Genomic DNA, 24,872 nt, shown 5'->3' with positions numbered 1-24,872 from the left:
GACCTGGAGAAGCTACATGCTGACACCTCCTCTGCTTGAAGCTGTACCTGTCCTGCAGAGAAAAAGTAGCCTTTGATAGTGGCTATAAACCTATAGTTCACAGAATGCCACTCATTTCCCATCAGTGTGGCTGCCTTGTGGCTGCCTTGTGGCAGCCTGCCAGGCAGCTCATATACTGCAGATCTTCCTTTGCCTTGGAAGACATACTGTATCTGCACCAGGAATGCACGGAGTCTGGCTTTTACCCTGACTGCAGGGCTGCCCCTTAAGAGACAGTGCAGGTTTGCTGTAGTTTAATTCTCAGATTAAAGGTATTGAGTGACTTCACAGGAGGTTTTACAAAACTCAGCTGAATATGTGGTTGAAGTTCTTCTGTATTGTTATGGAGGGGATTCTGGTAAGATAGTTCCTCCCACTGTTGTGGTGTGCTTTATGGTGAAGTTTTCTGTTACTCAGATGACTTCCTTAGGTCTTGTGAAGGTGATTTTTACAGAGGTTTTGCCAATAAGTTTCTAAGGTGGGATCTAGTGGCCAACATCACCAAAGAATTTGATTGTTCAAGTGGCAATGTAAAGACGTTTTCATCTAACAATGTTGTAGTTTGGTTAGGGCTTTTTGTGTGTTTGGTTTGGTTTTGGGGTGGGGTTTTCTTGGTGGTGGTTTTTATTTGGTTATGTGGTTTGGCTTGTGGTGGTAGTGTTTGATAGCAATATTGCCTTTTCTTATAAGTAGCTTTGCTGCCAATAGTCTCACCAGCCTTCTACTTTCCTGGGGCAGAAGTGTACTCAGAAAGCTGAAAGGTGCGAGTTATCTGGTAGTTTGAATTACTTTTAATGTGTAATTTTGGTCACTAGAATCAGGTCCCTGCAGAGCCGTTACGGTTTGGATCTAAATCAGGAATTAAAGGTGCGGGTCAGATAACCAGGTTACTTGGTCTCTAGGTAAAGTGGCTGAAGCTTAGAAGAAAAGACAAAGGTGATCTACACCTCCATTTGACCAGTGAAACGGTTTGCTGTGAAATGTTTACTTTGAAGAAAGTCTTTCATAGATGGTCACAGGTACAACATGAAGTCCATGTTTTTTCTTACCGTGTATTTTATGGAATTGGAAGAATAAACCAGATGCTCTAAGCAAACCAAATAATGACAGACTTTGTGAACATGACAGGCTTTGCTCACTAATCTCAACAAAAGTTTGCTCTGAGGCTCAAAAGGAGATGATCAGGTACTTTTAGATGCTGACAGTGACCATTGTAACACTGTCAGTTCTAATATCACTATGCCATATGTGTAAGTGTTGGAATTTCTTTGCTTATTTTGACCTTTTTTTCCTCCTAAAAATTGTGTTCTTGCAGTGCTGTGGGCTTTGCTATATTGTGATGTTGTTTAATACAGCTTTAGGTATCATTAAATAAGTATTAAGGACTCGCAGGAAATGGAGACATTCACAACTGAGGATATCAAAGTCTTAAATTTACACAGTGCAAAAGGATATGAGATTTTAAGGTTCAGGAATGGCACGAAATAGAACAAAATTAAATAGAAATACATGTATACAGAAAAAATATCAATGTTTCTCAAGAAAAGCCTTGAGGATTTTCCTCTGGGTCATCACATCGTAGTCTCAGAAAAGCAGAGAAAGCATCTTTCATGAAGTCATGATGAATCAACAGGTTTTTTTACCACCATTGTATGCATCTGAATTTTGTCTCAAAAAAGCTGCTGTTGTTCAAGGCTGTAACCCATGAGAATACATTGTCCTGATTTTATATTCTTTCCTGGATCATCTCTTAATAGCATCTTCTTTGCTAAGTGTACTGTGCCTGGCACTGTGTGGCTGTTCCTGTGTTTTCACTTGTGTTCACTTAATGTACCAAACCAATGTATCTGAAATGGAGGGGGATGAAGCCTCCTTCTTGGAGCTCAATATCAGCCTCTCACTGAAATCACTTGTGGTGGTACTTAGGGCACACAGCTTTTAGAGCAAAATCTCTGGAGAAGTTGTAGGATTGTGACACTGGGCCTGGTCCAGAGGCGCTGAGACCAGGGAATGCTGATGTTGGACTGGGCCTCAGTCTGGCATCTTTCATTTGCATCTTTCTTGACTCAGAATATTTACCAGCTTCAAAATCATTGTTACAAATAAAAGAAAGCTGCTCTTAGAGCAATACAGAGGCTTTGACCCTTTCTTTGACTGCAGTTACTTTAGCTTTCATTCAATTCTACTGCAACTGCCACTTTGATCTTTGGCTTTTGATTTAATAGACCCCTGTCAAAGCCTGCATAAAACTGATTTAAAATAACCATAGAAACAGTATCTGTTATTTAATTTTCAGATGGATTTTTTTTTTTTACCTCCAAGATCTTTGTAAAAATTGAGTAAAGGGAATTGAAATGCTGCATTTAAACAAAATCTTACATAGAAGAGAAAAAGAAGCCCAAACTCAGGTTGTTGTGCAGTGAAGGTATGATTTAGTGCTATCCAGTTTAGCTAAGACCTGCTCAATGAGAAACTTCAACAGCTTGCCAGGGGCAGCCTCTATTAGATGTGGCTGCTGTTAAAGCCTGCTATACATGCTCTGCTTCTTTATAACTGGCAACTGTTAAACTTGGCATAACCCATGTAAAATGCTTACATAAAAAACCCCAACAAGTTCTTTTCCTTCCCTTTAGAGGTAATCATGGTAATAAACATCAAGAAGAATAAACAGGCAAATCACTGGTGAGGACACATTAGTAAATACTGTTATCTCACTCATTTCATTCATGAACTGTCAGCCAGGTGCTTGGAAACCAACCAGGTTTCACTTCTAAACAGCAGATCTACTCAGCTGCAGTGGGTCTGTCTTTATGGCACATCTCTGTTGGTTTCCTGAAGTAAAGTGGTTGTCCTTGGCACTTTGAGCAGACGGTCTGGGTTCTCCAGTTCTGTTGAGAACTGTATTTGCAACTGTTGCCATATCTGTAAAATATTTTCATATTCATTGATATTTTGTCAATGAACTTTTTATAAAGAAGTTTCTCAAAGGTAGGACTGGCCTTGCTGAAACCTGTGTGCAGAACTTTCTACAAACTACGGCAAATATTTTTACATCTATTTATAAGCCATGCTTTTACCTTATTTTGTGGTTAAGGTTTCTGTTTCTCCTGAGTTCTCCTTCCAGGTGTTACACATCCATGTACGTTGCTATAGAATGTACATGGAGTACATAGAATCATAGAATCATAGAATAGTTAGGGTTGGAAAGGACCTCAAGATCATTCAGTTCCAACCCCCCTGCCATGGACAGGGACACCTCTCACTAAACCATCCCACACAAGGCTTCATCCAACCTGGCCTTGAACACCGCCGGGGATGGAGCACTCACAACCTCCCTGGGCAACCGATTCCAGTGTCTCACCACCCTAACAGGAAAGAATTTCCTCCTTATATCCAATTTAAACTTCCCCTGTTTAAGTTTGAACCCGTTACCCCTTGTCCTGTCACTAGAGTCCCTGACAAAGAGTCCCTCCCCAGCATCCCTATAGGCCCCCTTCAGGTACTGGAAGGCTGCTATGAGGTCTCCACGCAGCCTTCCCTTCTCCAGGCTGAAAAGCCCCAACTTCCTCAGCCTGTCTTCATACGGGAGGTGCTCCAGTCCCCTGATCATCCTTGTGGCCCTCCTCTGGACTTGTTCCAGCAGTTCCATGTCCTTTTTATGTTGAGGACACCAGAACTGCACACAATAGTCCAGGTGAGGTCTCACAAGAGCAGAGTAGAGGGGCAGGATCACCTCCTTCGACCTGCTGGTCACGCTCCTTTTGATGCAGCCCAGGATACGGTTGGCTTTCTGGGCTGCGAGTGCACACTGAAGCCGGCTCATGTTCATTTTCTCACCGACCAGCACCCTCAAGTCCTTCTCCGCAGGGCTGCTCTGAATCTCTTCTTTGCCCAATCTGTAGCCGTGCCTGGGATTGCTCCGACCCAGGTGTAGGACCTTGCACTTGTCGTGGTTGAACTTCATAAGGTTGGCATCAGCCCACCTCACAAGCGTGTCAAGGTCCCTCTGGATGGCATCCCTTCCCTCCAGTGTATCAACCGGACCACACAGCTTGGTGTCATTGGCAAACTTGCTGAGGGCGCACTCAATCCCACTGTCCATGTCAGCGATGAAGATGTTAAACAAGACTGGTCCCAACACCGATCCCTGAGGGACACCACTTGTTACCAGTCTCCAGCCGGACATCGAGCCATTGACCACAACTCTTTGTGTGCGGCCATCCAGCCAGTTCTTTATCCACCGAGTGGTCCATCCATCAAATTGATATCTCTCCAATTTAGAGAGAAGGATGTGGTGTGGGACAGTGTCAAACGCTTTGTACTCCATATGCTATAAAAGTAATATAATTGAGGATTTCTCTTTAGAAGTTACCTCAATTAAACAAGATAACTCAGGGAATATGGTACCCATACTTGATGAAGTGACATGGGAATTTTTGTCTTTATCGTTGCCATTGATTCTGAAGCATTTTCAGCTTCACCTGCACATTCTGAGTTACATTAAGTGATGTTAGGATAAGTTGCCCATTACATCCATTCATCTCCCTCAAAGTATTTCTTGGTTTACATGTTCTTAAAATAAATCATGTTCCGTGGTCAAAAGATAGAAATTTCTCCATTTCAACCATGAACCTCCTGACATGAATATGAGTGTCTATGAACGTCTTCCTATATGACCGCTGAGATTTTGGTACTGACTGCCTCAGGATTTGATTGGAGGACAGACTGATTCCAGAGAAGTGCCTGCTGGCAAGGTGAGCAGTGTGTTGGACTTCTTACCGCAACACCTGCATTTTACATTCAGCTTCGCCATGAAGCTGCTGTGTGAATGTAGATACAGACACCATTACCAGCTGATATCCTTTGTCAGGCCCCCCTGTCAATCTCTGCCTTAAGCAAGTCCGTGTTCATATTAGGACCTCAAGGAGTTACTCCGAGCAGCAATAGACCTTCAGTCCCAATAGTGAAGCTGTGATTATTTTTATATTTATTTTTCTTTATTCTTTATTTTTTCCCGTGTCATAATGCAGGCTGTTGCCTCTCAAACTAGAACTGCTGTGATTTTAATGAGAGGTCTAGGTACCTAACCACTGTGAGTGTTATTGCTTTGGACTGAAAAATGCTCAGCGGCACTCCAAGTATCCCTGTGTTTGAGGGGGACAGATAGACAAATGTAAGTGGCTTTATTTACATGTGAAACAGTGCTACCTCAGTTCTCCAAGAGTAGATTTTAGGTTTGAGCAGCTGCCCAAAGAAATAAATAGCTGGGAAGAGGCAGATTCCCAGCAGATGTCAATTATTTCAGCCTCATTCACTTGAGTGGAGCTGCCAGTTTACTGCAGGAGTTGCTGCAGGATGCTGGCAGAGCAATAGGGGATATCAGCAAAGACATAAGTTGCTTGTTGCATAGCAGTCTGACTGGCATGTGACCGTTTACTAAAAATTGCCCCCAAAGGCTTTGAGTCTTAGAGCACTGAGCTGTTCACATTGTTAAATTTCATGCACTCCGATGTCCTAATAGAATTCCTTATGCAGGCCATGTGTAATGTTCTGGCTGGCAGTGTATGTGTCTATACATGTGTATAATATATATACATATATGTCCTGTGTTCAGCAGTCGCAGTCAGGTTTTCTCCTTCTTAGTAGCTGGTGCAGTGCTGTGTTTTTGACTTTCAGCCTGTTTTGACAGAGCTGATAACACCAATTGTTTTTAGTTGTTGCTAAGTAACATTTACCCTGACCAAGGACTTTGTGAGTCTCATGCTCTGCCAGGGAGGAGGGGAGGCCGGGAGGAAGCATAGGCAGGACACCTGACCCAAACTAGCCAAAGAGGTATTCCATACTACAGCATGTCATGCCCAGGGAGGTAACTGAGAGTTACCTGGAAGGGCACGGGCTCTCTTCGGGGGGTTCGAATTTGTTCGGTGGTGGTATTGTATTCTCTTCCCTTGTTATTTTCTCTTATCATTATTATCATTGGTGGTAGTAGTGTTATACCTTAGTTACTGGGCTGTTCTTATCTCAGCCCGTGGGAGTTACATTCTCTCGATTCTCCTCCTCATCTGTCCGGGAGCAGGGGATGGGGGCAAGGAAAGAAAGAGGGAGAAAAGGCGGGGGGAGTGAGTGGATGAGCTGTGTGGCTCGATTTGAGCCATGACAATATAAAATCAGGAATCAAGGGCCAAATAAGAGGAAATGGGGTTCCAGTGTTATATTGCAAGTTTTTGGAGTTTTCTTTGTAGCTCTGAAGCCAAGAAGCCAGGCAGGGCTAGAAGGTTCTTCAGGAAAGATACAGAGAGGGAAAGAGAGATGAGATTCTTCTGTCTCCAGGTTTCTGCTCTATCACAAATGCCTGTTAGATGTCATACCAAAACTGTTTTCATAGGTATGCAAACTGAGCTTAGGACTTCGGTTTATATTTAAAGAAAAGCCAATTTTACATCCTCTTTATCTGTATGAGTCTTCTTCCCTGTCATCTATCTGTGCTTTTGAGTTCAAAAAGCTGCCAGGTAAGACTCTCCATATTGAACCTCTCGTTAGCTGTGGGTACTACGAACTCAGAAAAAGATCACAAGAAAAACACCAGTTCTCAATCCTCTTTTATCTGACAGAGTTCAGGTCCTGTTGGCAGTTTGCATGTTGGCTAATAATTTTTGCTCTTTCGACAACTTGCTCTTATATTTGTTATTACTGGGCTTTAGAGCCTTATCTTCTTCCATGTCCGCGTATCTTCTACTTTGTGTTTACAAGAGGACATAAATTTCCAATTTTCTTTTCTCATCAGGTGTCAGCAGGGTTTCTATCCAGCACCATCCGAGCAGACACCCTGGGAAGATCTCATCTCATCTCAACTCCTTTTCTTTACAGTTTGTCATAGTTGGTCATACAGTGAGAATCAGATTTCCTGGGGGGAAGAGTGAGCGGTATCATGTTCCTGTGTTTCTCAGCTAGGTTTTCTTGGTATGGTAAGTGCTCCCTGTTGTATAGCAGAGAGTGGCTGCACAACCTTCCCAACCACCCAAGTTACATCCAGCCTTGTAAGTGAAACATATAAAGCTCTTCCTCACATCATTGTTTGCAAGCTTTTGCTGTAGGGGCTTCTCTGCTGTCTCTGTTCTTGGTATTTTCTACATCAGAAATTTCTAACCCCTTTTGTATTTGACAACTTTTGTATGCATGAATTTTTATATATACCTGTCCATGCCTTTTTGTGGAGCCGTGATGCAGAAACTCTAAAGAGAGCAGAAAATATTACTTGGATGCTTTGGAACTCCAGCATTTTAGTCATATAATATTCACAAGGCTTTTTATGTGGAGAACTGGCTTTTATGCATTTAAAAATGTTTAAAAATACTATCTGCTGACCTTTTTCCTTTAGAAAGAAAACTAACAGAAAAAGGCAGCTTTTTTGTGTGCATTTAATAAAGAAACCAAGTTTTTCTACTTACAATCTTTCACAAAACTGATGTTTTGCTATTTCGTGTAGTAAATAACTTTTGAGGAGCTACAACAGCAAATTTGGGGAAAGTGAGGTTTCCAGAACAGGAATCTGACCTGATCATAAATATAAATGTTAAAAGAGTCATAACATGCACAAGAACTCTACAAATATACTAAAAAGCCCTTTAGTAAGTCAGATGCATACTTGGGTAACCCCATTGAGTCTAAGGCTCTTCTTTGTTCCTCCTGAAATCTAGAAAACTTTGCATAAGGAAGTTTTGGAGGATAAATTTCTGGTTTGCTTCAACCTACAAAGTAGTGACATTGATGTCCCTCTTTTGTTCTTTCGCCCTCTGTCTTCAGCCATACTCTTGTACTCACTCCTTTATGACAATTCCAGGCTATTTGTGTTCTTTACCTCATTTAGACTTCAGCAATGCTCTCAGCTGCCAAACTGCTGATTTACTTAATTTCTGATTTTAACGTGGCCCAGTTTAGTGCTGTGAAACACAAACAGTTGCAGGAAACTTAATTGAAAACATGAACGGGTAAACTCAGAGGAAAGCACAAAATGGAATTTACAGAGATAGCTGAAAATAGCCATGGCCATATGGATTTCATTGGGTGTGTGCAATATGCTGATACCATCTCTTTTTTTGGTAGCAATTATCTGCTCTCTATTTTCAAGTCCTCTAATTCTTGGTTTGCACTTAGCATCTGAAAGCTATTCAGGAGAAACATACTTTAAGCATCATTACTGCACAAATTGGAAAACTGGGTCTAAACATTTTATAACTAACACGCTTGGTCTTATTTTTTTGTGGTGGGGTTTGGGTTTTATTGGGTTTTTTGTTCAGTTGGGTTTTTTTAAATGAAAACATAATTTCACAGGGTCACAAGTTAAAAGTGTCTAACAATGAGGTTGGGTTATTACTGGCTGTCTCATCATTAGTTAGGCTACTGTGGGTTTTTTCATTTCTAGTAGTTGTTATAAATGCTATCTCACCATTGCGAATCTTTCTCTTATATCAGAAAGTAGATTTGATGTATTGTGAATCTCTCCATTTTCTGTTGGAATATCAGCCATAAGTAACCTGAAATAGTAATTTGAGTATCATATTTGGGTTTAAACTTAAACAGGGGAGATTTAGGTTAGATATAAGGAAAAAATTCTTTACTCTGAGGTTGGTGAGGCACTGGCACAGCTTGCCCACAGAAGTGGTAAATGCATCCCTGGCAGTGTTCAATGCCAGGTTCAGGTTGGACAGGGCTTGGAGCAACCTGCTCTAGTGAAAGGTATCCCTGCTTATGGCAGGGGGCTGGAACTGGATGAGCTTTAAGGTTCTTTCCAACCCAAACCATTCTGTTCTTCTATGGTATTTAAGGAACAGAGTGTTTTAGGATAATTACTTATATTCCTTAGCTGACTTTGTATTTGAAATTCCTGAATTCATAGGAAAAATTGAAAATGTCCTATATGCTTGTAGAAATACTTTAAGAAACTTGAAGGAAATAACCTGAATGATATACTGCTGCCTTGAACTCAAGCCATAGGAAGAGGAACTTCATTAAACTGGGATTTCAGCTGTGACTTTGTTTGATGCTGTCATGAGAGGGTGGACAGCATAATGGCTGTAGCTGCAAGACCAGGTGAAAAGCATCTTGTTGTGTAAAGCACCCATTTCCAGCAAGCATTCATGGTATTGGATAAATGATCATTGTACATAATAGGAGCCATGTTGGAAGATTTATTAGCATCCTCATAAAGTCAGGACACTTCTTAAGTGATACAGTTCTGCTTTTTGATTCTCTAGAAGCCATTTCTACAGGCTGTTAGCTCTATGTCAGCAGCACCCTTTGTTTTACGGGTTGTTGTTTTCTGCATCTATCAGAGCTGTCCCCTTAGTTTGCTCTGTGGCATGTTCTATAAATCATACTTTGGTGAGAGACATTGGAGGATTGTTTTTGTTAGAGGTAATAGTACTTGGCATTGATAAGGCCCATCAGAGAATCACATGGAACTTTACAGAGCTTCATAACATCCCTCTAGAACAAGTAAGTACCACAGTTACCATTTTTTCATATGAGAAATTTGACATTTTAGTGTATCTTATGGGATGTTCTGTTTAGCCATCATATTCTTATCTTAAAGTCATAGCTGAGTGGAATCCTTGTGTCCTTCACATGGTAAAATCCTCATGTGATACTTATAGCTCATGCTGCTCTCCAGGGAGTCACGGACAATGTGATGGCCTTGGCTGCCTGGAACTGACTCCAAGGGATGTTTCTTGAATAACATTTTGAGATCTTAGGTGCAAAGAAACTTGGAAGATTCAGATTAATGTTTATATTTATAGACACTAGGGAAACATGAAACATGAACTGTAAGGGTCAAATGTTGTTATACTCCTAACTCAGTAAGGCAGATCCCTAGAGGGTTACACATGATGAAGACCCACATTGTTTCGTTTCAGTTCAGGAAGCTGGACAAATGAAGGTTGAGGAAGAACTGAGACAACTAATTGATACCTGAGACCACAATCAGAGGTGGCTCTTAAAAAATAAACCCCCACCAAAACAGGAGCTGTTGTCTTTTTTTCTGAGCATTACCTCTAGATGATGGTGATACATGAACAATCTCACTGCCCGTAAATTATAACTTATGATGACATGAATAGGAAAAATTGGCTGTGCTCCGTCACTACCCCCAAAAGCAGTAACTATTAAGATATATCTGGGACACAGTGACTGCAGGCTTAAAGCCCAGGTCTTTGACAAGAGATGGATGTCCACTTGAGAGATGCGTTACTGGAGAATGTCAAAGAGCAAATGATCAAAACTATGCCTGGGACAAAAGAGCCAAGATGAGAAACTGCTGTGTATTTTAGTCAAGGGACTTGTAAAAACATGCATTAGTGTTAAGCTGAGAGCTAGAAAGATAGAGTCAATTAGAGTCTTGATTAAATGACATTGTGCCAGAGCCCTAGCTGGCATGAAATGCACAGTTCCTTTAACTTCACTGGAGCTTCAGTAATGTGCAACAGGTTAGGATCTGACTTTTTACCAAGGTTTTACAAAACTCCCATTGAGGTCTGCCAGGTTATGGACAATGGTATTCTCCTGTAGCATTTACTATTGACTCAAGATTAAAAAGCATTATCTTGGCTTTAAACAGTGGCACTCACATTAGAAGTGTTTCATGATTTCTTCTATCTATCTGGAATGTTTAGGTGTTTAACAAAAGGACAATATGAAAAACTGCATGTATCACAGAAACAATTACCTTTGAACTCAGTGTTCATTTTGCTCAGCTTCCCTCCCTTTTTATTTCTTCTTACTATAGTTCACAACATTATGCGCAAGCTATTTTCACATCAAGTGTTTGTGGAAAGAAATACTGTATATGTATAGTCATTAAGGCTGAAACATGCCTATCATACTAAAGGGAAAAGGTGTTTCCCTAACTTGGTAGTTATTCAAAAGAAATGGAACAGAGAGAATTCTATCAGAGAATGGTCTAGTCTGTTGGAAAAAAGATCTAAGAGCTAATATTTGTCTCACTACTAAAAAGAGTTCATGATAATGCCATTGACGTTCACCAGTTGTTCTTCTCTATTTTTTACTCAGGAGGAATCCTAACTAGCCATGTGACTATAGTTATGGGTAAGGTCACTTCTGCTTCATTCTTTTTCTTCTGTTACTTCGTGCTGGATTGGGAATGAAGATTTTGTTTTAACAGTTGCTACTCATTGCTTCCAAAAGTGATTGTCTTCTTACAATCCAAAGGATTACATTTCATGTCAAGCTGTGCCTGTGCGTTTGAGCTGTTGTGAGCATGGGAGCAGGAGGGTGAGGGAAAAACCCAAATTGTATGGGAAAATTGCGCTTGCACATAGGGTGAAACTTACACAATGGAGTGACATGGTCTGTGTGTAAATGACGGTGTCATTTCCTGATGAAGGAGGGTAGTCTAATGTGGACTATACCTTATTTATTCTGATCTTGACATTTACAGCTCAGCCCCTTCCACAACAGGGGCCTGTGATCTGCAGCACTCTTGTGTGCACACTCAGCACTGGTTTTGGTGAGAGATCTTTGGTATATATGCCTGTGCTTCTGCAATATGATTCAAGTGAAACACGGGTACTTGAGCTTACTGGGAATGTTGAGCACTTTCTTGCTTTTGGCCTGAAGAATTTCTGATTCCATTCTTTGGACTTCACTCAAGGTTGCTGTCACTTCACTCCGTCCTTCTGATGGCCAGCAAAATGAAGCAGATGTGTATTTTCTCTTTATTTGCTGGATGATGCTTCGTAATGGACATAAAAACCCAAAGACATTACTCTGATATTTCCTCAGTCAGGAATTTCCCTCTTGTTCTACCACTTCCCAAGCTTTAATTAATGTCCACTAACGCTAAACAATACAGATTTGGTAATTGGGTGTGAATAAATGATGGGCAGAGATGTTTAATTATGAATGCGCACGTGTATATAAGAGAACAGAAGGCATCTAAAAGAAAAACAATACACACAAGGGATATAAAATATAAACAAGATGTTCCTTAGTGCTAAAAGCCATAAACTGTTGGGCTTTTCAGTGATTTGTCACCTCTGCATTAACCACTGACTCAAAGTATTAATGATAAAAGCAGATAATGATAGTGCTGTCCTCCAACAAAGAAGCTGTTGTAGCTGGGTAAATAACAGGCCCTATAAAATTGTCTTGAAGTTGTGTTCGCACAGCAGACAGCTTTTAACGTTTAGTATGCTCCTGTTAGCTCTGGAGATGTTAGTGAAGGGAAACTAGTTCTTTTATATGTTTTAAATCATAATAGCAGAGGAAGAAACAAAGGGTGAAAATCATATTGTGTGACATGTTTTAAAGTGTCTACTGCAGAAGGATGAAGCTGAAATGGCCTTCTCAAAGCCAAAGGCAAGTCCATGGGGTTGCTACAGAGCTTGCAGTAGTCAAGCTTCATTTTCTTCCAGTGAAGTCTGGAAGTGTGTTTTTAGAGTCACTGATACTCTTTTCCTTCCTTATTCTTTTCCTGGCAGCAACAAAGCACTGACTGCTGCGTGACACTAAAATAGGATGTGTGCTAGTGACAACGTCCTACTGTAGCTGTTTGTATGGCCCCAGCCGCATCTGATGAGGTTATCGGTAAGGCCATAGACCAGGCTCATTTATTTCTTGCTACAGAAGCTGTCCAATTAGAAATACCTGAAACCTTCTGCCAAGCTATGCTGCTTCCTCAAACCTCGGGCTTAGCTCTGCCTTCAAGCTGCATAGTATCTGTCACAAGTATTGTATGATTCGAACAAACAAAACACCACAGGAGGAGAGGCTGTAGGCAAAACTCTAGGCCACGTTCCCTTTGTAGCTCAGCACAGACAGCTATACTGCTCCTTGTGCTGCAGGAAGTTAAGTGTCTCTTGGTGGAGCTGGACAGTGTGATCTGACAGTCCCAGCTTTCCAGTTGACAAGGGAGAAGGAATCATTTTTGAAGGAAAGATGTTTCCTGCAATAAATCTGGACAGCAAAAAGACAGAGAATAGAGCAGTTTTCTGATTCTAATTAGTGCTTCCTGCAGAGACTGTCGTGAGCATAAAACATCCTGCAGAATGAAACATTATCAGTACAGCAGCAGTCATCAGTTCAAGTAATAAAAAGCCACTTATGTTTAAAAAAAAATAATCTAGAAATATACTTATTTAATGGAGCCTTTTTCTTGAGGAAAATTTAGTATTTCCTGCTGTACTGATGTTTATGTGAGATAAACATGAAGTATTGTTGGTTGAACAGAATTAGTTACCACTGGAAGCTTCTATCTGCTTCAGCTGAACCTACTTAAAATGAGCAAAGTAACCCAGTGATGCACTTGCTTAGATTCCAGCTCAATTTAGGGAAAAGCTAGAAATGAAATTGCTCTTGGCCTTGATTAATGTTGAAAATATTGATCAATTGGCTTATCTGCTGAAAATGAAAGGCTTGTGAGTGTTCTTTGAAGGTGGAGTGTGGGTTTATTAGCAAGGCTCTGAGGGGATGATTCCAGTAAGGCATTTTTCCTATGGATTCCGATGTTTAATTCTAAAAGCTTTACTGGGGAGAAAGTCTGAAGTCAATGGTCTCTTGGTCCAGTCTCTGGACAATGTTAAGGAGCCTATGTTAAGCTGCTGTTCCGTCAGGCAGCTGTCATATCAGCTGAGAAGGACTTGAGGGCAGCAGTGCTGCAGCAGCATTGCCAAAGTGCCAGTTCTACACAGGGGCAAGAGGGGCTAATTTTCAACTTCTATCAGGTTTTATTCTGTTTCCTTTTCTTGTGCTTGTTCTTTATTGCATTAAGCACAACACTGCTAGTTTCTTTGTTGACGTATGTGTGATGAGATAGGGCAATACATTATTTCACTGAAAATTTTTCCCAAAGGATTATTCCTCCTGGGTGAAATGGTTGTTTCCTCTGTTTCAGATTAACACTTCACACTAGGAAGGAAATATTTCATGCTTCATTATTACCATTAATCTTCCAAGGTGCCCCTCTGAATAAAAATCCATTGTTTTGTTTAACAGAGGGACACCAATACAAGCTATCCAGTGTAATTATACTTCTAAAACATGTATCTGTCAGGTTGCCTGGTGTTTGGTGGCATAACCTCACTGAATAGTACATTACAATGTAAAGCACATTTCCAACAACGTCTGTGGACCAGCAGTTTTTCTGTTAACTCTGATAAAATGTGATGGTACTTAATCTGCTGTAGGGCACAGGGAAGTATAGTTACCTTTCAAGATCATAGAAGACTCACCTTAGATGCTATGTCAAGAATGCCTATGGTGATGAAGTGTGACTGAAGAGCAGGAAATGGAGGTGCAGTTTTGCACCCTTTGTATTTGGTATCAAAAATCCCCTTTCCTTCTGTGGAGGATCCTTTTCCTCTGTGGATCAGGATCATCAAAATTACCTTCAGTTTTGCTATTGTGTGTAATGAGGATCTGCAGTCAGAGAGACCTTTTCATTTGAGGTAATAGGAGACTAAATTCTTTGTGTTCTTCATGCATCATGCCCCTTCCTGAGTCAGTGCTTTTGAAAAGCATCAATTTTATGTCCTGCAGTGAAAGAAATATTAATTTGCAGATGCTGCTTGCTCATTTCTTTAGGTACTTAAGTAGTTCTATAAAACCTTTGCATGAATTAATATGTAGGATGTGCCAAATTCATTATATTTCTAGCTATGATTTATGATTTCATCCTTTTCCTTTCTCAACCAAGAATGCTCAGGTGTAGAGGAACACTGTCGAGGTAGAGCTTAGGAGGCAATGAACCAACGTGTTTCATTAGCTGTGTGTGCTGTCCAGTGCAGACTGCATGGTGTTGTCATTCCTACTGTATATTTTAGGGGCTTGTGTTATTTATTGCCCATAAAGCAAATCAGAGTACTCCTTTGCCACTGACGCAGATGGGGGGCTTTGAAGTAAGTGCTTTGCCTCTTATATCTTTCCTTGTTATGCCTTTTTAGATTTAATGCATATAGAGGAATTGTCACACTGAGTTTTCACAGTGCTTAGCAACTTTCAACCCAATCTAAGGATTAATAAATAATAATTATACCCTTTCTTCCTACTCCACTCTTCTGTTCCTTTTGCTCCCACCTGTAGCCATCATGCTCCTACAGTTCCCAAGTCAAATAAGTTCATACATGCTCAAATTAGGTTTGTCAGTATTTCATTTTTGTTCCTTTGTATCATAGCATATTTTTTAATTACATTCTATCTCAATACCTCACTTTTTTCCGTACTCTGCCAACATGTCCTTAGCAGTCACCGATGTTCCTTTTTGCACTGCAGCCACCGCTCAGCCTCTGCTTCCAGCCAGCTTCTCCTTTCAGTTATCACTGAAATAGGCAGATTGGGGAGCACAGGGGTGATGTTCCCTGCTTTCATGGTCTGTATATTGACCACAGCACTCCTCATGCTGGCAAGAGTAGGCAAAATCTTTGAAAAGCTGTGATAAAGCACGTTCGAAGTACACAGAACTTAATCTCCAGACCCTTTTCAACATCCAAAACAGAGATGTTCTATGAGAACATTTTAAAGGGCAGAAAGCAACATATTTTGTCCAAATCTAATTTCTGTAATAAAGCTAAACAGTTTTTGTTGGAATTTTCCATTAAGTAGAATTCCAGCAAAACTTTAACCCAGAAAACTGGTGCTTTTGGAGTTATAAAGAAACCGGAATGGTGTTTTATAATTGAAGCTGTTCAGTATTCTTAACTCTCAGAATCACTACTTCTATTAAGAAAGGAAGATTTGTATTTCTATGCAAATATTTTTTCCCCCCAAGCTTAGTATTTGCAACCTATTGGATTTTACTCTTTGGAATCTGATTTAAACATCTGCAGATTTATCACAGTGCTTGAAATGGCTGTGATTATTATAAACTATGAAATATTAAACTTGAAAGTTATTTTGACAAATTGGTTAGACTCCTGCTTCCTCTACTACGAGACTAATGGATTCTGGTGCTCGTGGCAAGCTGACTTTTAACAGTTGGCGTGAATACTAGGGTTCATTAAGAACTGTGCATCAATTTTAAATCTCAGCTGGAAAACAAAATGCATCTTGGTTATTTTTTTCTCTGATGTAAAAAAGATTTTAATCTTTTTTAGGTAGCTTTCCTTTCCAGTAGTTTCAAAGTGGGTTACCTTTTCTGAACATCTGAGGCAGGTTAGCATTAGTTACTGTGAAAGGGGAAAAATCCCTCCATTTATATTTACTGTTCAATGTATCCAACTCACCTCTTCAGCAGTGGTCTCATAGCACAAAGCAAAATATGGAGAGTCTTAAGAAACTTGAATGCAGATAATGATTTCTAATAACAACTACAGGAGTGATTTAACCCTTGGGATTCTGTGATTCTGTGATTCTGTGATTATAATTACTGCAGTTTTAATGGGGGTCAGTGAAGTTAGAATGTAGAATACAAATTAAAAAGGGATATCCAGGAAAGTAAATTTTTGAGTCTGGATGTTGTGAGGGAGGATGAGGAATCCTGCATCATCATCAACAGCCCAACTTTGGGAAAAGGTTAGATTAGATCTGCTCTAAGTCTCAAGACGGGGGAGTTGGAACTAGATGATCTTTAAGGTCTCTTCCAGTGCAAACCATTCTGTGATTCTAAGATGTGGTCCTTTTTCCTTTTTTGTGAGCAAAACTCCCAATTGATTTCAGGCAGCTTTGCCTACATAATTAAAACATATGTTTAGATTATCCTAGTCATGGGGTTGAGTGGGCTTCTGCTGTGATGTGGCGTAAGACATCTCTGTTGGTTGTTAGGAGTCTAGATATAAGTGTGCTGGGAGAAAAGAAAGCTTTAAAATGAACCAGATATCCAAAACAGTCATGAAAAGGTACTGTCTACATATAAATACTAAACCTATAAGTATTCATACAAGCAGTTGTGACATTTGTGTAATGCTCCCTAACAGGCTCCCAGACTCCACTGATTCCTTGAAATAGTCTGGTGTCTGGATTGTGGCACTTCCCTCTCCGGGTCCAGGATAAATTTTGCTTCATGAAGGCACACTGCTCTTGACTTGCCGTAGGTGCAGTTGTAGCACAGAGGCTGCTGCATGAGGACGTGCTCATCCCTATGGTGTGCCAACATGCAAACATGTGGGATGGGAACTCTGATTTGTTTTCTCCTCTGTTGCCAGGCAAATAGGTAGGGATTGCATCTTGGGCTCCCCCTGAGTGTAAAAACTATTATTTTCAGAGGTTCGTAAGAACCTCTGCTGTGTCCTTGTGTCAAGGTCAGGGATGCTATGGCCTGGGCTGGTAAATCCATTTAGGTTAAGAATGACATTTTTCTCTTTCAGTGCATAGTAATTTCCTCTCTCCCTGTCATGAATTCAGTTTACGCCTGGCTTTGTGAACTTGCTCATAATTTCTCAAGGTAAATATAAGCTTTGGCCCTGCCTAAAAGGAAGGAAATAATACGCTCTGTCCCAATGAAAAAGAGAAGTCATAAAGTAGTACTAACAGAGAATTATTACCTCTTCATAGCATTTAACATGTGAAAACCAACATATGCTTGGTGCCCACAAATTATGTAGGCAGAATGTTATTTCTTTTCCAATCTTCAAGTGTAATGGAAGCTCAAAGATGTTCCCAAATTGACCGTATTAACTAAAGTGCTATTTTGTTGTTTGGAAAGGCTGAGGAAGAGAATAAGAAACTAAATTTTCATCTTTGTCACCCAAGGAAAAATACTCAGGTCTTCCTGTGTCAATTGCAGAAAACATTGCCTGAGGACGTAATATAAAGAGCAAGGCAGAAAGTCCCTGCACTGTTGCCAAGACTGATACAATAGTCCTTGCTCCTGCTGCAGAACACTGCTCTTACACTTTGCAGCAATCTTTTAAAGAAATTTCCCCCTCACTTCTTTAAGACTGATGTCCTTTTGAGTAAAAAAAATAAGGTCTGAAAATACAGGACTTGGTCTTAACTGCATTTATTTCATTTAATATGCTCTTCTGAGTAGAGTTACTTCTTTTGTTACCTTGTTTCTTTCCTCCCTACTGCTCCAATCATTTGACCAGAACTTCCTTGTCTTGGAGGAGTCTCAAGATAGAATTCCTGCGTCATTTGGGGCAAAAAGTCTTTTTGCAAGTCATGCAGACCAAGAGCCAATAGGCAATACATTTAATACGTCTGAATGAAAGTTGTCAGACTATTATGCATTGTGGCAGTAATAGTTTCATTATCCTCAGATAACATAGTACTTTTTTATTATTTTTAAGCGACCAAATGAAGCTTTCCATCTTCCTGCTGTGTTTCAACCACATAAAGCCAAAAGACATCTTCAAGATAGTTTCTGACTGCTTCTTAAAGAAAGGAAATCTGCAAAATCCCCAGATTTGAAGAAAAGGGATTGCTGTGTCATGAAACAAAGTTCCCAAGGGCTCAGGGTGAATTAGTTGCATTACTGTTAGAACCTGCAAAGTCTTACAGACTTGAGTTCCTGGTCAGGATCACCTGTATACTGTGTATTTGTCAAGAATACAAATAAATGGGAAGAGCTACAATTATTCCTGCTTTTCAAGGTAATTTCTAATGAGATTAGTTCAGAAATTAAAAATGGAAAGAAAGCATTTAAATGATTTCATCTATCTTGGTTTAGGATATTCCTTTGCAGTTGTCTTAGATTTGTAACACCTATATTTTATTTCAAAGAAAATTGACTTTGGGATTATCATAATAACCAAAATTAAAGCAGAGAGAATAAAAATGAGTGAATTATCAGTGTGTGCTCATGACATCCCTGCAGCATTAAAGTCTGATATTGCCACATGGACAAGATTATGTGAAACTGAAATCTTTATATAGTTTTGCCAAAGTCCTGATAAAGTGACTCTAATTATCAGCACTTCACCCCTTTTAAATGAGCAGATCTGAAGAGCTCAAAATAGCACAGACTTTCAACTAGCCTTGCTAGGTAATCCTTATGTTATTTGTACATTTTTATGCAGAGAATTTATGGCATAATAAAAGGTAGTTATGTTCCATGTTTACCTATATTTTACCTCTCTCCACGTTTTCCTCTTTATCTCATTGTTTTAATTTCCTGGGGTTTGTACCTGTGAGGCCTCTACTTCTCTCTGCATCTATCCTGGGTACTCAGAGAGGTTCATTTCTCTGAGGAGTGCTGTAGCTTTCACTTCCAGAAGAACCTGGAGAGGTGGTACTGTGTGAACCTCATGAAGTTTGAGGCCTAAGTGTAAGATCTGCACTTGGGTCAGGGCAATCCCAAGCACAACTGAAACAGGGGAAGTTCAGGTTAGATATAAGGAAGAAATTCTTCCCTCTGAGGGTGCTGAGGCGCTGGCACAGGGTCCCCAGAGAAGCTGTGGCTGCCCCATCCCTGGCAGTGTTCAAAGCCATATTGGATGGGGCTTGGAGCAACCTGGTCTAGTGGAAGGTGTCCCTGCCCATGGCAGGGCGTTGGAACTGGATGAGCTTTAAGTTCCCTTCCAGCGCAAGCCAGTCTGTGATTATGATCATTAAGCTGACTTCATTGCTATACTCAGCTTCCAGTAGGCTGTCTTTTTTTGACATGTAGCTGGCCTCACACTAAATGTATTGACTATTGACAAACTTGTCACTTTTCCTGGTCATCTGTTCCAATAAGTAATTAAGTCTATTAAAATATATATAAATCTAACTTCTATTGTTATCTTTTGGTGGTTTTTTCTCTGCTTTTTTTTTTTCCTGCTCATAAGTTACTTATCTTTATTCTGTTTAACTGACTCCTGACTTAGTGCATATTAACAAAATTCATAGATTGAACTTCCTATTTGCTGTGTGCATAATTTGTTTTTCAGGTCTCTAGATATTCTTGTAGCTTTTTAATAATCCCTCAGGAGTTTTTCCACACCTTGTCATGGCATGGGCATGGGTACTGGAACAGTAGCGTACTAGAGGCTGCATCACAATTACATTCCACAAAGGTGGTATCTCTCCTTTAACTCCCCTTACTTGACATGCCCCTCTTTGTCTATCAAAGGATCCTATCAAGGAGAGAATCATACAGGGAATTCTTACTCCTTTTGCTCAAATAGATACCATTTTCGTAAGAGCCCTTTCTGCAAGAGATGGGCAGTGATAGTAGGTGGAATGGTTTCTAAGGAAGATGCATTCAGGCAAGTGTCCTCCCACTGGTGCAAAAGCAGTGGTACAGGGGGTGCTCTCTCCTGTCCTCCTCTGCCTTTTGAGAGCAGTTTTTCAGTTTCATAATGATTTTGCTGTGTGAACTTCAGCAGGGCACTGAACCCTGTTGTTACTGAAAACACCTTAAAAAGGCACTGACACCTTTTACTAAAGAGACTGACTGTGATACTTAATTAAATCTCTGACAAGATGCTTTAAAATCCTCCAGTAGAAGATGCCTTAGTATAATTACTAAACAGTATGGTTCAGGTTCCCTTGCATCCCTAGAGACATCTATGGAAGCAGGCAGGAAAGGCAGGAAATGGTCACATTTGTCCATCTCTGAACGCAAAGCTCATTTTACTTCAGAAAATGAGCTACAACAGGTTCCTCACCACAGCTGTATGAGGAGGCCCTGCTGCTATATGAAGTCACTCCAGTGTGTCTGCCTTGTATCTTGACTAGTGTGGTCACTGATTCTTCAGATTGCTGATTCTTTGTTGAATTTAGTGAAGACAGTTCAGGTTTCCTCCTTCTCCTTCAAACTCATTATTTGGTTTCTTTTAATTTCATATTTCTATTGATATGACTCAGAATGTAGCAATATTTTTAATATGAAATTGTTCAGATGAATGGGAAGTAACTGACTCAAATATAACTTTATCTTTTTTTAAAATGCATCCCAGTGTCATAATCCTTCTTTTTGGCAGCCTGTGTATTGACATAGCCACACTTTTGCCTCTCAGTAATGGGTTAGCACTTAATTTACATCTCTATTTCATATATTTCTTATATTACTTTTATCGATTTATCGATTTTATGTACCTTGAAACAATTAATGTGTTACATGTACAGTAATTAGCTTTGTAAAACATCCATATTCATTGAGTTGCAGTATCTTTAAGGGGAAGGTACTGTCTACAATACGAGCAGTTGTACAAGGAACAACAGCATTACCAGCAACAGACAAAAGGAAAATGGAACAAAGGTATCGGTTAGCTGTTAGTTGCAGATAAACACTTAGCAAACTAGTAAGTCTTTCTTTAAGCTCAGAGAAACTGACAGCTCACATGAAACACAGGGAAAAACCCCAAACCTTTTAAGGTAGTATATGCCAGAAAAGAGCAGGATATAACACAGTGTTTTGTTATAGAGAAGTAACCAGCAGAGATATCTCTAGGGCAAAATCAAAGATGATTATTTCTGAAATATATACATGGCTTGCACAGTGCAGTTCACTTTGCATCTTCTCTGGTCTCCCTGTAGCTGCTGACCCCACTGTCTGTTGGGAATGGTCCCTGGCACAAGCTGTTCTTCGAATTATGCCCTTGCAGTTTGAGAAACTATGACTGGGTACAAGCCAGCAGAGGGGCTGGGGAAAAAGCACAGTTCAGCAAATGGCTGACCAGCTGGCCTGGGCCTGAGCTCATTTCCTGAACCTGTTCTAATTAGAAGCATAGATGAGACCACTGGGATCCACTACTCAGTGCCTAGGTTGGTGAGAGCTGCTTAGCCTGAGCCTTTGCATCACAAAGTAACAGGTTACAAATGGCTTGTGACAAAGCCTCTGAAAAAATTATGATTCACCACTTGCGTGCAGTGAGCAGTCTGACTCTTGCTTTTAAGGTACAGAATGAGTTGAGTTAAAAACCCCTCAAACCAACCAAGCATCCAAACCTGTGACAAAAAAAAACAAAACCCAAAACAAACCAAAACCACACCCACAAAAAAAAAGTTATTTTAAAAAATAAGTTTGGGATTTAATTCTTCTTTATTTGACATATGTGATTAAATTCAAACTAGATTAGAGATGTGATTTCTTGCCATCATTAAACTCGCTGGAAGTTTTGCTTTGAGCCTTTGGGTATTAGGTTTTAAGAGAAAACTCGGTGAAATCAATGGTAGCTGGTCTTAATGAGTGAATGTTTGTTGTTACTACTCATAGTGCTGTAAAAAAATGACTTGTACAGATTAAGTATTTGTGTTACAATCAAACTCTTATCAGGGCAGTAATTAACAATCTAGGATGAAATATTATGGGGTTTGTCCTAGCAACTGGAGAGCAAAACAAGGTTTGTAATTGGAGGAGGGAGGGGTTATGCCATTAATTTTTCTGTCCTGCAGTTCCTGTTGTTATGGGGCACTGTGGGAATTAAAATCTAAAATGTTAGCATATCTTCTCATAGGCAACCCAAGATAACAGTTTTGCCTCAGAAGCCTTAAATAATCAATATTTAATTATAAACAAATATAATTTGTAACACAAAAGCTGTAACTATTGTTTTTGTAATTTCACCAATCTCATTTTGTTTCTTATGTGATAGCCCAACAAGTCACTCACCCTTCCCCTTCACATCTGAGTTGACATATCAGATACTCTGCAGTATTTAGAAACCAGCCTCAGTGAAATTTGCATCGCTTCTTAGCAGTAACTCCCCATAGTTCTGAGTTTGGCTTTGATATATCCTGTAGAAGTTCCTTTATTGTTATAGTTTTAGAGCTCTCATATCTACTAACGATGGTTGCACAAGGTCTGAGCATCTTCTGGTAGTTTTCCTTATAACACGCACCCCAGATGATCATACCAAAAGATTTACTAGCAATACAGTGGAGGTGTTTATAGACAGTTTAGCAGCAATAGCAGAACAGCAACTTTTCCACAGAGTGAGAGAAAATCATTTGAAGACTGGCAACATTCAGCATCATCTCATTTATTTTCTAAACTTAAAGTATTGTTACTCTCTTCAGGGTCAAATTTTGTAGTTCTTTTTCTTGTAAAGCTGGCTTTCATCTAGAAAGATGAGTAACAGTTGCAAAATATCTTTACCTCTGATCTCCTTGGCTTCAGCTCTCTAAGTTTGTTCTCTCATTCCTTTCTACCTTGCCATTGCCCAAAGTTGTCTCCTCATGCTACTTCATCAGATGCCTTTTGAAGGTGTATGCTAATCTGCAAAAGCACAACTGTAAAACGTTACAACAGGATGCTGTATTTATGAGTCAGTAATTACTTGTTACTTTCTAATGTTCAAGACTAACCGCTTTCAGTTTTTATACATGACTTGCCATTGCATAATATGGAGACACTGGAGGACAGGAAAATGGAGGAAAACCAGAAAAAGAATGGAAAAATAACACTGGGGGGGGAGGTGAGGTGTGGGGGTAAAGATGCATTTAAACTTCCTTGGATAGCATTTAGGCACTAAACATCCCACTGAGAACAAGACATTGGAATAAGGAGGGAAAGTCTTTTTCTTGTTCTTTTCCTGTTTCCCATTTTACAGGGGGCATAAGTACGGAAGAGGCAGTTGATTAGAGAATGGGTAAGTGCACCAGCCGCAGGAAAATGTTGCAGGATATCTTGTGCTCCAAGGAGTTTCCAAGGAAGTGCTAACACGGCCAGAATGACAATCTGGTCCTTAGTCTTGCTTTTTATTTCATGGAGGTTAAAAAAACTCTCTAGGCCTTATATAGGTCTCTGTTTTGTTAATTAAGAATTTTATTGTACATGTGGGAGACCACAGACTGGCAGAGCTTCCTAACTCACTTCCATTTATGCAGAAACATACTGCTGTTTCAGATTAATGATGCAGAAGTAGTAATTATGTTTTTATAATGTTTTTTTGTGAGATATCAGCTCTCTGTCAGAGAGTAATTTGTATGACAAGATACAGACAGAAACAAGAGAGTGACTTGCATGTAATTTCTTAAACAAAGCCCACGGTATTCCTCAGGTTACTGCAATCTCTGCTGTTTTTTAGTCAAGAATATCTTTTGTTCATAATTAATTCTGCTTCGGGTTCTTCTCTTTTGTTTTTCCCAAGAGATTAATTTCATCTGCAAATGCACTGAAAACCACACACAAAAAAAATCCTTTACATTTATTTAGGGCATAAAAATATATATAGTAAATTGGTAGCAGACTTGTAGATTACATGCAACCCTGCTGATGTTCACTAAGGCAAAATAGGTAAAGCTGGATAACCACTATAAAAAGACTTCCACCATTATTCATTTGGATTGAAAATTTAATTCAAGTTGACTTTGTTGAATTCCTGCAAACATTAGGAAATGAGGTTTTAATGACTCAAAGATTTGCAGAATGTGAACTTCAAATAGACACATTGAAAATGTTCAGGTGCAAGGGTGGTATTTAAGTTATATAGAATGCAGAAATGTTTGTCACCACGGGATTACTAAGCTGCTGTGCCAGAGCAAAGATACAAAGCCAATTAAATAAATCAGATCAGTGCTTGACAGCACCTTCTACATCCGAGATGATGAATGTATAAGTGCAAACTCTCAAACCAAGGAGGTCCTTATTTATGATATCCTTGAAATGATACATTAGGCAAGAAAAATGAGGGCAAAGGGCTTATAGACTGTTATAAGAATGATTACAGTATAGTAAAAATATGTGTGTTTCCTCATTGTTTACTTCCAGGCTTTAAAAATATTTGATTGCAAGCACAATGCATAAGTACTTTGTCAGATTGGTGTTTGTTTTGGGAGAGAAATACAAGTAAGTACATTCCATTAAATTTCATTAAATTCCATTAAATTCCATTTAAGCTTTGTTTACATTACTAAGGAGTGCTGAGCAGCAGGAGGAAATCTAATGAATGAAACTATGATGCTGAGAACCCTTAGTTCACACTGTACGTATATTCCATGAGTGTTTAACTTCAGGC

At 39.7% G+C, this 24,872-nt stretch overlaps 1 protein-coding gene across 1 annotated transcript in view; it reads left to right on the top strand.

Moving 5' to 3' along the window:
- Positions 1-24,872, top strand: part of CLSTN2 (calsyntenin 2) — a 385,524-nt gene that overhangs the window by 14,063 nt on the left and 346,589 nt on the right. The window contains exon 2 of the mRNA XM_065675430.1: positions 23,466-23,504. Coding sequence (XP_065531502.1) covers positions 23,501-23,504 — 4 coding nt within the window. The 5' untranslated portion in view covers positions 23,466-23,500. The remainder of the gene's footprint in view (positions 1-23,465; positions 23,505-24,872) is intronic.

The sequence above is a fragment of the Lathamus discolor genome, chromosome 3 (genome assembly GCF_037157495.1).
Source record: "Lathamus discolor isolate bLatDis1 chromosome 3, bLatDis1.hap1, whole genome shotgun sequence".
Taxonomy (NCBI): domain Eukaryota; kingdom Metazoa; phylum Chordata; class Aves; order Psittaciformes; family Psittacidae; genus Lathamus; species Lathamus discolor.
Note: the sequence above shows the minus strand (reverse complement) of the source record. Positions and strands in the feature narration are given on the sequence as shown.